General features: G+C 36.5%; 1 protein-coding gene across 3 annotated transcripts in view; it reads right to left on the reverse strand.

The window, feature by feature from the left end:
• Positions 1–14,213, reverse strand: part of ntrk3a (neurotrophic tyrosine kinase, receptor, type 3a) — a 189,968-nt gene that overhangs the window by 2,404 nt on the left and 173,351 nt on the right. For 2 of the 3 annotated variants that reach the window (XM_079603551.1, XM_079603553.1), the window contains exons 14-16: positions 13,667–13,839; positions 9,847–10,090; positions 2,017–2,193 (exon numbers count right to left, since the gene is read on the reverse strand). In XM_079603551.1, coding sequence (XP_079459677.1) covers positions 2,017–2,193; positions 9,847–10,090; positions 13,667–13,839 — 594 coding nt within the window. The remainder of the gene's footprint in view (positions 1–2,016; positions 2,194–9,846; positions 10,091–13,666; positions 13,840–14,213) is intronic. The other variant, XM_079603552.1, reaches the window with a different exon arrangement.

Genomic DNA, 14,213 nt, shown 5'->3' on the forward strand with positions numbered 1-14,213 from the left:
AGCTGGGTTCTGGCGGAGCGTCGAGAAGACAATCAAACTTGACCATCTAGAGATAGTAAAAGTTGTAACAAGGCGAATCAAGTAGAATCTATCTACTGATTTCAAAATATTCAAATATACAAATACACTACCATTCATGATGCTAAAAACACTTCAGTATGCAAGTTGTTTCAGAACAACAGCATGGGTACTGCAGTATTATTTAATTTTTTTACTGGGATATTTCAGATATTATTTTGTGTAATTCAAGTCACACAGACTTAAAGTCATGTGATGTGCTATCAAAATTCAGAGCTTCATTTCTAAATGATTATAGTTATACTCTGTGAGGATTTTTGGAAGTATGTGAGGAAGCTTTGCTCCGAATTATAACACAAGTGCATTTCTGCCTTGCTGAGGCCTTGCTAACAGTCCTAACAACACAAGAACCGTCTGATGTTTTTTTTTTTTAAATCTATCATTTAACAGTTGTCTGTTTCTGTAGAGAAACCATCTATGGCCTTTGTGTTGTGATACGCAAAAGAGGACCATCTCATGAAACTGAAGACATCTGCCTCTGTGGATGGCTTCGTATCGACTTTTAGAAAAGACAGATGATTGTTCGCGGTCCCTTGTGTCCACCGCGCTGACTCCAGCTTGTGGATGTCTGTGTTCTATCGACTGAAAGTTTGATTTAGTTTCTTCCACCGTCAGAAATGACAGCAGAAGTCCTGATGCAATACAGTAGCCACCAGCCCTCTGGCACCAGAATATGGAGCAGTGCATGTGATTAGCATTCAAGCCCCTTCAGTGCATAATACAAACACACATCTTTCTTGCATAAATCGCACAGCACCTATAGATTATGGTTCGCTGAGTTGATATTGATAATCTCAGTGTGAAGTAGTGCTCAAACCAGCTGCGAATAGAAGCTTCAAGAGAATCGCTGTCGCTTTTTCACTTTTCACAGCTTGGGAATCTGAAGTGGGGAATGAAGTATTTTCAGCACATCCAGCTGTGTTTGGTCAGCAGAGAAAAACATTAACACATTCTCACAAAGACTCTGCTTCTGATATATATATATAGATATAGTATATATAAAGGCTTAATTTTTTATGTGCAGGACAATTTATTTAAAACTATTTTCTTTTGATTTATGGGGGAGAAATATGGCCTAGATGCATTATTAGAAGGCTTCATGAGATTCATCCTCAAACTTATATTATAACAATCTACATTCACTCATAATCTATACTTCTTTTTTATTGTACAGAGAATCCCAGTAATATATGTGGATATTTGTTTGCAACATTTTTGTTATGAAAGCATAAATCCCAGTTTAGTATCAGTACTGAAAACAACAGTATAAGGCTCTTGTCTAACCATAACAACATTTAGTTCAATAGTGGTAATTATGAGATTTATGTGAAAAGGTAAATAATAATCTTCGCTATTCAGACACAATGGAATAGTTTGGGAGCAGCATCTCTATGTGTGTGTGGCTGTTTGGAGTTCATCCAAACCTTAGTTGTGAAACGTTACATGGAGAACAACAATAGCCGAAAATTAAGTGGCAATGTTCCTCATTAACTCGAGACACGAGGGAATATGTGTGCGACAAAAAATCCAACAACACGACATTTCAACATGTGTACTCCCTGCTCATTTCATAGGAAGAAGTCATGTTCGAGATGAGCTTGAGTTACAGTCTATACATGTCAAAAGCCTCATGACAACCGCCAGTGATTATGTTGTTATGTTTAATTTCGCTCCTTAGTCATCCTGTCTCAAGACTGAATGCGTCTCATAATGCTACATTATTTTCACACTCCAGTACCAGTTTTTTCGTCCAGTACAGACTTTCTGTCTCCATTAAGCTTTTTATTATCATTTCATCTGGGCAATGAGTCTTTACACCTTGCTTTCACCTACGGCAGTCATACAGTTTACTAATAACGCGTGACCAAAGCTAGCCAGAGGGCTAGCAAACAGCTAAAAAAGAGATTTTTCTTATGGAATCCGATAAAATGAACATACCTCATTATTTGCCAGCTGAAACCATGGCTGCTTGCCGTAGGTGAAGATTTCCCAGAGGATGACGCCGAAGCTCCAAACATCACTCTCCGTCGTGAACTTCCTGTACATGATGCTTTCGGGTGGCATCCAGCGAATGGGTAGCATGGTGTGTCCACCCACCTGTTGGAGCACCATATCCTGATTATCAAAGACAGTCAGAGACTAGTGAAACTCACATTACTAAAGATTAACAACACTTTATGTTAAAACACAGAGTTCTATGGGGAAAGAAATTATTAAAAGTCTTGTAGATGCATTTTGAGATTTTTTCTTTTTTTTACGTCCACATTTCACGACTTGCAGAATTTTTCATAGTATTTTGTAATTTCTATAACATATCTATAACATTTCAATTATTTCATTTAATGTACAAATCTATGAGAATGGAGACGTCCACATCACAACTATAGACACATAATTTCATAATTTAACATGCCCTGATTCACATAAAGGACAATAATATATAAGATAATGATACTAATAAAGTTTTAATAATCACACAATTGTTTGAAAACAGAAACAATGACACCACAAGTATACTAGAGAAACGATATCTTCAGAATCAATTTCAGAATTATTTTTCCAGCTGATGAAAAATAAACTGACAGCCAATGAGAATCCATTCCGACTTTAAAGAGCCAGATTATTTAAAGCGACAGAATAAACAGAACGTTATCGTGCACTGGTGTGAAGGCTAATAAAGTTATCATTATAGTCATCATTGCTATTCTTTATTCTTAATTTCTGCTGGTAAATTGACCTTCCTGGTTGCTGTAAAAAATAACAATATGATGTACAATTATGAGCGGGCGATATGACTAAAATCTAATATCACAATATGAGCAACGAAATATATCTCGGTATAGTTATTTTTGCATTAAATACGTTTTTTTGTGTTTGATACCAAGTTTTTGATACCATTAAAACTTCTGAATTCTCATCACCAATTTTAAAATAACAAAACACAAATACTAGCATAAGTAAAAAAAAAAAACAAAAAAAAAAAAAAAAAAACACGTAAACAGTTATTGATAAAGTAAGAACAAAGGAAGTAACAAGCAACAGGACTACATTAGAACAAAGCCCTACCTGAAAAACTTCAAGCACTAAATAAGTAATTCAATACAACACTGCATAGTCTTTGTTGTTTAAATTAAATCCAAATGTATTCTCAATAAAGTTACAAAAGTGATTTAGTCAGTAGCAATGGGTGATCTTCTCTGTCTTTTGCTGTTTGCATGGTTTATTAGGCTACTGTCACTTTAAGACTGAATAGACTGATCAAATACTGAAACACATAATATTTCTAAACTGTTTACATTCACTTACGACATAAATTACTGTTTATGAGAATATTCACTGGCCATTTTGACACAGAAGTGTGTGTTTTTGACCGTTCAAATCCAATAAGGTGGAAAAAGTAACTCAGTCTAGTATTCGGCTTCATGCTCAGCACGTGCATATACTGAAAATAGTTCCCTTTCGCCGCTTATTGTGCTTCAATGGTTTATATTCACTTGTTTTTAAATAGCAATGGTTACAAACTTATGCAAATTATAAGCTTTTGTGACTGCGCAGCACGGGTGCATAACTGCGATAGAGACGCTACATTTTGGTTGATACATTTCTACAAGTTAATTTGTGTCTATCGGTATATCTCCAACCCCTACTTACAATATTTGAAGAGCTTTGACATGGAAAACTGAGAAACCAGAAAAGATGGAGGGAAGGGGAAACAAATGTATCCATTAAGGGTTTTTGACAGCTCCAAATCATCAAAGGCCATAAATAAAGTCTCCCTCCAGGCCTTCCCAATGTTAAGCGAGATATTAATCGATTAAAACAACAAGACATTAATCATCTCTGCCCTGGGCCGGCACCGGACTGGATTGGTTTAGAATCTATTTCCTCTTCGTGTCTGTTGCTTGTGTTAATTACAGCCATGGCAGGACAACTGAGAGTGACGTTTCAATGGCAGTTGCGTGGTTATTGCGGCTTTCAACTCGTAAGTGGCGACTGCGTATTAATTACAAGGCTCATTAGTGGTTTGCTCACATGGGGGTCAGGCTATTGACTGTGTGCAGGAATACAAAGCAGTCTGCGGCATACTGTACATCCACAATTCACATTTATTTCTTTGTAGAATGCTTAATGTGCTTTTATTTTTTTTTATCATAAATGCATTTAGGTACATAATAGTTGTGTGTTAAAAACAATCAGAAGAAAAACAACTATAAATGAGATTATGGTAAAATGTTATTTGGCTCTCATCCTACATTGCTTTGTCAAGAGTGTATCCTTGGCAACAGGACGTGTCTCTAAGCTCTGAGCGCAACAACGACAATTTAAGAATTACTGTAAAAACTGTGAAAAACGTCAGAGTTTTCGATGATTGACGCTGAATAAATCGCTGTTTATCAATAATAATAAAAAAATCACAACTCATTTCAATTTGCAACAGCAAATGACTCAGAATAATGAGTGAAAAAATATGAATGTCTTTGTGATTAGGAAACTATAGAGGCATTGAGATGTACTATAATTAAAGTCTGGGAGTTTTTTTTCCTGGTGTAATGTCTTTAATGTAGGGAACGATAAGGCAGTGGAAGGCTGTGTATGTTAATCAGCTACGCTTCTGTGGTTCTCATTCGCAGCCAGTTCCTCACAGAGGAGGAAGCTGTCCCACAGGCTCCAGTGATGTGTGGCAAATATCCCTCCCCTCGCTGGCTCGCTCTTTCCCTCCCGCCTCTGCCCTTTAGGAGGTGTAAGCAATATGCCAGTCCTGCTGCGGTCAAACAACACTCCTCTTGTTCCGTGAGATGGAGTTCAGGGTACTACTGGGCCGCTGCTAACGCTCCCCATGCGTGGGCAGGAACTGCTCCCTATGGCCATACTGAGCTGCTCGCCTGGCTAACTCAGCCCACTTTAGCGTAAGCGCACAACATCCTTGCCAGGAAAAGTCAGCCAGGGATGAAGGTAATGAAGGTATGATCACCATAATGGACATAGATAGAGCGGAGAGAGATAGAACAATGTTTGGAGAGCTTGAAACAGTCAAATACGGCGTTAACTGTGTTAGCTGCAATGCTAGCGACTTTCTTATGCCATGCCAGGTCCTTTCCCCCACAGTCTGATTAAACTATATATAAAATAGCTTATGAAAACATGTTAATGTCTTTTATATGACATGTCACAAGCTAAAAATTGTCAAATGAAAGATGTATTGTCTTTGTGTTTTCAATAAGCTTTTGATTAAAAAGCTAAGAGCTTAGTCTATTAGCATAGCATAGCGCTAACTGCTTAAGACTGGTTAACTAGATCTTTTGATTATCTAGAACAAGATATCGCAATAACAGGCTACGTTTTGGATCAGGTATTGAGAGGAATAGCATCTTGTATGACTCAGTTAAATACAGAATACCATACTAGCATACTATTCTTACTATCTCTGCCATTTTGGAGAAATAGTAAGAGTATAATTTTCCAAATTTAGCTACCAAAATAGTATTTTTAGCATAGCCTATATTACTATTATTATAGAGTGCATTCGTGTCTAGATATAGTATAGATATAGAAAGAAAGAATATATTTTATACCTCGCAATTTTGACTTTATAACTTGCAATTCTGGCTTTTTTTTCTCGCAATTACGAGTTTATATCCCACAATTCTGACTTTATAACAATTCTGGCTTTTTTTTCTTGCAATTGCGAGTTTATATCTCACACTTCTGACTTTATAACATGCAGTTCTGACTTTATAACTCGCAATTGCAAGTTCATATCACGCAATTTTAACTTTATAATTTGTTATTGCGAAAAAACTGCAACTGCAAGTAGAAAGACAGAATTCTAAGATGAAAAGTTGCAAGTACCTTTTTTATTTTTTCTTCATTACATTGAAAAAATTATTTTAATGAAAAATTCATTACAATGCATGTGAGTGGCTGTTATTGCATGTAACTTTTATTTCCCATTTTTTATTCAACATGTACAAGTCAGATCAAATGAGTTAAAAAACATTACGGCTATAAGTAACAGTTCAATCGTCACACTGGAAATGTAAGGTCAAGTGCACTGCACTGTAAGATACAGTGTACTCTGTTTTATAATGCAATGCATCTATCGAGAAAAGTGCCCTAAGTAGACTACAGTGTATGTAGTATGTTAGGATGCTAATCCAAACACATACATATTTAGTGTTTTTGTTTAGTGCAACTATTTGTGCTCGAGTGTTTGGGAAAATGAATCGATTGTATTGATTGAACTTGCATTCATCTGAATAGCTTTCCCCAGATTGCTCCCTCCATCCTATCTGAGGTGGAACGACGAGACTGCAGATGCATGTAAATCAGTCTGCGGGGCTTCGTTGAGATCAGAATGAGAACTGGCAGGGTGGTGACAAAAATGCCAACGCAATCTGAAAGGGCACCGATGAAAGGCAACACAATTAGCGACTGGAGGGGGGAAGAATCATAGATGAGGAGGATGGGAATCACATAGCGGTAATTAATGCATATTAAAATCAATAGCATGTTTGTTTCAATGAACAGCTGACGAGAGATGATGTCATTAAATGAGTTAAAGAGCGTTGAGGAAATAGACATATGCTGTTGGAATTTCCAGCAGTTTTCTGTCTCACTTAGCTAGTTTCAGAAGAGATGTACAATGTAACAAACAAATGTGCATTAACAGATGGGAAAAGTAACACAGTGCATAACGCAGAAGGTTTTCTGTTCTGGGACTATTAACTTGGTTACCCATCAGTTAATGGAGTACTCAACCACATCAAGTCCTTCATCCACATTATAGAACCGTCTAGCACCAGACACGGGTGGGTTTGACTTTGAAGCAAGGTAACTCCGCTTTGCTTTGCCAGGTCTTGCTGGCAAGAAGTTGAGGTGTTTGGTTCCTACATCATGGCCCTCAGCGCAAATTTACACTGACAAAGAAAACCTGAGCAACTCGAAATCGACCCCAGCTTCTCTCACTTCTGCAAGTGAGATTATACGGCACAATCATTACATGGATGAGGAAGCCAAGCTGTTGATGAATACTGACTCTAGGCTAACTGACTGCGTTCAATCCCAGGAGACCACCATGTAGAAGTTCTTTCTGGAGAATGAACACGTCAGAATGTCACCGGTGTCAGAGAAGACGGGCTGTTGGATGCCATTTTGGTTTATATCTGCTCTGAGATGAGAGGCGCCTGTTGCTGATAGGCGCTACTAAGAGAGACCTTTTCAGATCAGGTTTAGGTTTATACTATAACAATTTGTGGAAATCAAGGATACGCAACTCTGAATAGTGATGACGGCTTTGTTTCTGAAACCTAATGATATGCTTCCTACATAGATAGCTAACTTCTAAGGCTACATGCTAAATGACATCAAAGTGTCTGATTTAAAATGCTCTACAAAGGCGCATAAACCGAATTCTGCATGGCAGATTTGACTCAAAGGAATCCAATAGAGCTTAACGATAATCCTTAAAATACATAATACACAAACAGTGGACGAAATAGCCCATTTTATTTGTTCATCAATAGTATTCTGTATTGAATGTTTAAATAGATCACATGCTGCTTATCTTTAGGCATCAATGCCAACTGCCTCGCAGACGCATGGACATTTAAGTTTGCTTTTGCAAAACAGTGATGGTTTGGGTCACTTCCTGTTTGTTAGGAACAGTAAATTGATCGCTGCCTCTTTTGTGCTGCAGAGTGCAATCAGCCATTTCACAGTGCCATTAAAATAAAGTAAGCCACAGAATATATTAAGTGAGATGAGATGCAATGGTCTATTTGACATTTACTGTTAATGTAACATATTTCCCTCCATTGCAATTAGGACTGGTTCTCTGGGAACAGGAACAGCAACAACCCGTGTCTACTGAAGGATCTGCATTTAGAAATATGCTACTTTTGAGGCAAAAGTAGCTTCTGCTTTTTGGTCATCAGGTTGATTTTTTTCTTTCAGTGTATTCAAAAAAATGTCCGGTCACTTTTACATTGTCCACATTGAGGAAAGCAAGGGTAGGCATTGTTTTAAGCATTCATAAACATCACAAAATAAATGTAAAAGAAATCAAATAAATAAATAAATAATAGTTTTTTTATTCATAATACTATATTATTATTATTATAGCAAAAAAAGTTTTTAATTAATACTTCTTTCTATGTATGCAGTGATGTTAGCCAATCATAACAGTGGACGTTTAGTGACAAGCCTTAAAGGAGCCGCCCCTTAAAATGGATAATTTCCGACCGAGGTTCAGAATGAGGACTAAAAATAATAATTTTTGCGTATTTGCCTTTTTGTGCGAAACATTTTGTTAACATTATTAAGTGAACCTCAAAGAACATATTAAAATAAATAAATTCCATGTCATTACCCCTTTAAAAACATTAAAGCACACTTACACTAAAACATTAAAACACAAAAGCATTAAAAACACTTACAAAAAAGAAAAGCCCTAAATAAACCAAACTTGATATTTGATGTGGCTTGTTTGAAATACAAAGTATGGCATTTGTCTCCTCAGTTCACCTCAGCCACTGTTTAGTTTGTCTCCTGAATAATTTCTTGACTTCTGACAGTGAGTAAAATTCTCATTTCACTTCAGTGCCCTAAAAATGGGAGTCACATTCAAAGCAGCGAGATGAACAATCATGTTCAAATCAACTTAATCTAGTCGAGCGATAGAGGAGCTCTGTAAATTCCGCGTCACCTCATTCATCCTCTTGTTGAGCACTAAGTGAAGACATACATTTTAATGCATTTAGGGCCCTCATCTTGCAAATTGAGCCCTCTGTCATCTAGACCAAATCTACAGAGAGGCCCATGTCTGTCAGGCAAAGACAAGATTTTGATTGAGGATCTTTTGTAGAAGCAGAAATGGGTCTGGAGCATGTAATTGAGCCAACCTTGAATGAGTCAGAATTGTGTGAATTCATACTTGCAATTTTAAGAAATAGTTCATCCAAAAATTAAAATTTTGATATTTGCTATATTTGCGAACTGCTATTTTCCCTTCTCTGACACAGACAAACAGCAGCTTGCATATGTTTCTAAATCCCTCCTTTAGCGTTTCATGCAAGAATAAATAAAAGTCATATGAATTTGGATTGACAGGTGAGTAAATGATCACAGAATGAACATTTTTGGTGAAGTACTGTATCACTTTCAAAATATAGGCTACTCCTTTAATCTAATGTGGTTGTGAATCCACAAATTATGAATGTAAATCTACAGAATTATCCTTGCAAAACATAAATATGATATTATTGCTTTTTACATCTCAAAAGTATTTTTAAAATACCAAATAAATGGTAACATTATCATCAAGGCTTGTATTCAGAGACTATGATTTAGATGTTTAACGGGCTTTGTTTGTAATTATGTAAGTATCTTTAATACCAAATAACAAATATGGTGATGTTTTTAACCTTGTCCTTAATTAACACTCAGTATGACTAATCTAACAACTGAGTAAACAGTTTGATTAAGGTCTTTTAAAATAAAAGCAGCTGGATATATCAATATTATAACTTTTCAGAAGTCATTTAAAATGAGTAATTATGCATTCAATTATGGATCCATCATACATCACAATTGACAAAGGGTTCATTTGTGTTTTGTGGATATTTGATGACTAATCAATGAGCTGCATACAGGTTCAGACTGTCTCAGAGCTGAATAATTCAAGATCTTATCAATGATTTTTCCACGACTTGGAATTTTTGACAAACATTTATTATGCTCAAGCATTTATGAATACAAAACCGCGCTTACCCGATAGTAGTCAGTGCTGTAGATGTCTCTTGACATTCCGAAGTCTCCAATTTTCACGAGCAGCCCGTTGCCCACCAGGCAGTTGCGTGTCGCCAGGTCACGGTGCACAAAGTGCTGAGACGCCAGGTAGACCATCCCTGATGAGATCTGAGTGGCTATGTGCAGCATCTGAGACAAACCCAGTTCCCCATTGGTCTGAAGTGGCTGTCCGTCAACCAGGATCATTGCATCTGGACCATGAGCTCTGTAAGTATAAAATAGACAGAATGACCCAACTGATTTCTGTTCTGTCACTTTGGGCCCAAAAAGTATTTGGATGCTTACAACACACTTAAAGGGATAGTTCACCCAAAAATGAAAATTCTGTCATCATTTACACACTCTCAAGTTGTTCCAAATCGGTATGCCTTTCTTTCTTCTGTTGAACACAAACAAAGATATTTTGAAGAATGTCGGTAACCAAACAGTTGATGGACCCCATAGACCTCCAGAGTATTTATTTTTTCCTACTATTGAAGTCAATGGGGTCCATCAACTGTCCGGTAGCCGACGTTCTTCAAAATATCTTTGTTGTGTTCAGGAGAAGAAAGAAATTCATACAGGTTTGGAACAACTTGAGTGTGTGTAAATGATGACAGAATTTTCATTTTTGGGTGAACTATCCATTTTAAAAAGTAAATGAATTCTGCAATGCATTAGATAATAATTAAAGTTATGTTCATGAATGCAGAAGAAAACAAATCAATGGAAAATTAAACTAAACTGATGTGGCTATTCATGTCAATGCAAATTATCAATAGAGTACTTTCCTCTTCAAAGGAAACGAATACTGTATAATGCAATTTGCATCCCTGTCAGTTTTCTCTGCCCTTTCTTGAATCTATCGCCTTATAGTGTCATTACGTATGACGAAACCTGTTATCCCCTATAATCCTGCTAGCTGGAAAAAGAAAGCAATTTCTGCTCTTTCGACAGAGCCCTGTCAGAAAGCATGTACACCTATGTATCCACCTTGTTCAATACCTTTGTGGAAGGTTGTAACCTATCAGTCACAGTCAGATGGGCCCTGCTGACATCACAAAGCTGAATTTTACATCACAACGATAAGAAAACGGCATGCAACTGGTTGACCCAACATTCTAATGCAGGGGTTCCCAACCATTTTGTCATCTGGACTTAAACTCTCATTTAAACTAAAATATTACCTATATTGCTATACAAAAGTAAAAAAATGAATCGCTACTCTATAAACATTTTTAAATCTAGAATGATTACAGGCAAAACATTGCTAGATTTGTCCTTAGATATATATAATTATTGAAAAAAATTATTGAATTAAAAATTAACCCATTTTTTGCATGCACATATTTACAACTTTCAAATAATAATATATATATATATATAAAAAAAAGTGTCCTGTGGTTAGACAAACATATATTAAACGATTTATGTATTTAGCAAATTACTTTATACTTGTGTATGTATGCAATTTTTAAAACATATTAATTAAGAAACTATATGGAATAATAACGTTTGTCTCACTGCAAGACCATTAAAAAAAGGAAAAAATCATTATAACATTAACAAACCTAAACGAAAGGGATCAGCTGATCAGTTATAGGAGCTGAAATATTCAGGCACAACGTTTAGCCATATTTTTGATAAAACTACGACGGTTATAGCCTGCCGAGACCAAAAATATGAGACGCCTGTGTTAAAGTCAATGAAGCGCTGTGAAAAAGTGTCGGACCTCTGTGGGAGCTCGTTCATGGCTGCGCTGTGATTGGTCAATCTACATTCTAGGGTGTGGCTTAGCCAAAGGCGAATTGGTAAAGTCATTTTGTCACTGCAGTGCAGCTATAGAAACAGCCTGCATTCTGAGACACGAGCATTAATTTTGTCATGATTGAGCATCTAGAAACAAAATTTATTCAAAGAGATAGGAGCTGCATGACTGAAATAGCTGCCCAAGAGGTGTTTCAAATATGGCTGTTGAGTGAAATATCTTGCCTTAAAGGGGCTATTTGTAAGAATTTCCATGTCCATAATTTCCAACGCTTTTGAATTGTCAATGTATGAACAGATTGTAGTGAAAAATAGAGACCTTCCCCAACTTCCTAGGTTATCTATGAAATCCTGTAGACCATTTTTTATGTGAAGGACTTGGATCGATTTCGCCGGGAAAATACAAAGGATGTGAAGGTCCCGAAAAGCCTCTCTTCCGAATGTCACATGTAATGAATGCTTATACAATGTTTATGATAAAGCCAAAAGTGCTATTCTGTACTGTAATGTCAATGTTTCATGCGCATAAAAGGGATTAATTCAAACTATAGTCTCACATAGTCAGATCTATAGTCTATAGCAGTGGTGTTTTAAAATGAGGCAGGAGCAAATGTAAATGTATGTCCTTTCCACTTAATTTTCCCGATTAAATAAACATTACATTAAAAAATTAGACCAAATAAATTTCTATTTTGTATTTTTGCCAATAACTATGTACATTTCTATTTATTAAAATCAAGTATAAATTTAATCAATATAGTGTTTTTATGCATATTTACATTTATAAATAACTAAAGGTAGTGACAATTTAAACAATGTATATTACTTGTGAACTATTATTCAGCTTTTTTTTTATCCGTTTTCATCAGTCATCAACCTTGTCATACACTTGTCAATACACTGGTCACAGACACGAAGATGTACCTTTAATTTCACCAAGCTGATTGATCAGCTCATGATGTTTTTAGGCCCTTTCAAGTTTGATTTACTTACTTTTTAATTAGTCTTCCCCCTAGACAGCAACATAGTGTTGGCCTAGATTCGGCCCACATCTGGTACATGTGGATTCCACGCGTACCAGATGTGGGCCGGATAAGGGCCGACACTGCTGCTCTCTGGGCCATTAACGCCATCATTACCTTCATTCAGGCTAATGAGAATACGCACAAAAACAAGAGGCGGAATTTATCACACAAACAAAATGATATCCAATCATAACTGATCATATCCAATCAAAGCACGATGGAGGCAATGTCTCCTCTCACGTGACTTTCCCTAATTCATTCTTAATTACTCCCCACTAAACCTCCTCTGTCGACACGAAGCTAGTGAATCGCATATCTGGTGAAAACGCATCCGCTATTATCAAATGCTTTCTTAACTGCTGCTTTCACACCGCTGTTATTTTTGTTGCGTGTTTATTTTGTTATTGAAACTAAAGTGCACAGCACATATTTACATATTCATCTAAAAGTCGCTCTCAGCAGAATGGACGGGTCGGGATATTCACTGCAAAGGTATTTCCAACTTTTTACTTGTAAGCGAAAAACGAAAAAGAACTTCGCTGCAAGGGGCCTTAAATCATGTTCAGTAAATCACGTTGTTGGCTGCAGTTCACTTAACGGCCACAGGTGTCGCTAACAACAAGGGTTTCTGAATTCTACATATACATACCTGTAGCCCCTTTAATGGGACTTTGGCATCAATTATCCATCCAATATCACAGTCAAGAGTTATATTTTGTTTTTAATTAAAAACATAAAAAAAAGATTTTTATTTTTTTTAATAATTTGGCATTTCTGTCATAACCCTGGCCCACAGCAACTCCTGAGGATGATTTGTATCACAAGACTCTGAAATTCCCAGAGCATCACATTGGAATTCAGTGGGTGTATAATTATGTTCAACAATGGTTTGTGATCTCAATCGATAATAACTGATTCCCTTTGTATTTGAGATCATTCTACAAGCAAAGCATAACGATTACTGCATCATGACATAATGTGTGTGTAGTGTGTTGATTCCATCCACACACCTGAGGAACTTGTTCAGGTCTCCGTGTTTCATGTACTCGAAGACCATGATAAGCGGGTCACCGTCCACGCAGACGCCGTAGAACTTCACGATGTGGTCGTGCTGAAGGTTGGTCAGCAGCTCGGCCTCCCGCTGGAAGTCTTTCCTCGCCAATATGGTGGGGTCCTTCAGGGTCTGAAGGAAGAAACAGAAGACAGACCGTTTATTGTTTAATAATCACAAAATTAGCTACTCAGCCAGGCACAAAAAATTTAAAAGTTCAATTAAAATCCATATTTCAAAGACAAAACATTAATATTAGAGGATATCCAGGAATGAAATGCCTTTATTTTTGATAAAAAATGTCAAAAAAGTCAAACTCATCTGTATAGTTTTGGACTTGGAGGAACCTAATGAGAAATGAGTTTGAGATCTCTAGAGACTTTAGTATCTTGACTAATCAGAGACATTTTTGGGATTTATTCTGAAATATCAGACTTTTTTTGACAAATAAACAAATTTAAAGAAAATGTGTAATGCATGTCAACAAATCATTCATATCTGAGGTG

Source organism: Phoxinus phoxinus (genome assembly GCF_949152265.1).
Source record: "Phoxinus phoxinus genome assembly, chromosome: 25".
NCBI lineage: Eukaryota > Metazoa > Chordata > Actinopteri > Cypriniformes > Leuciscidae > Phoxinus > Phoxinus phoxinus.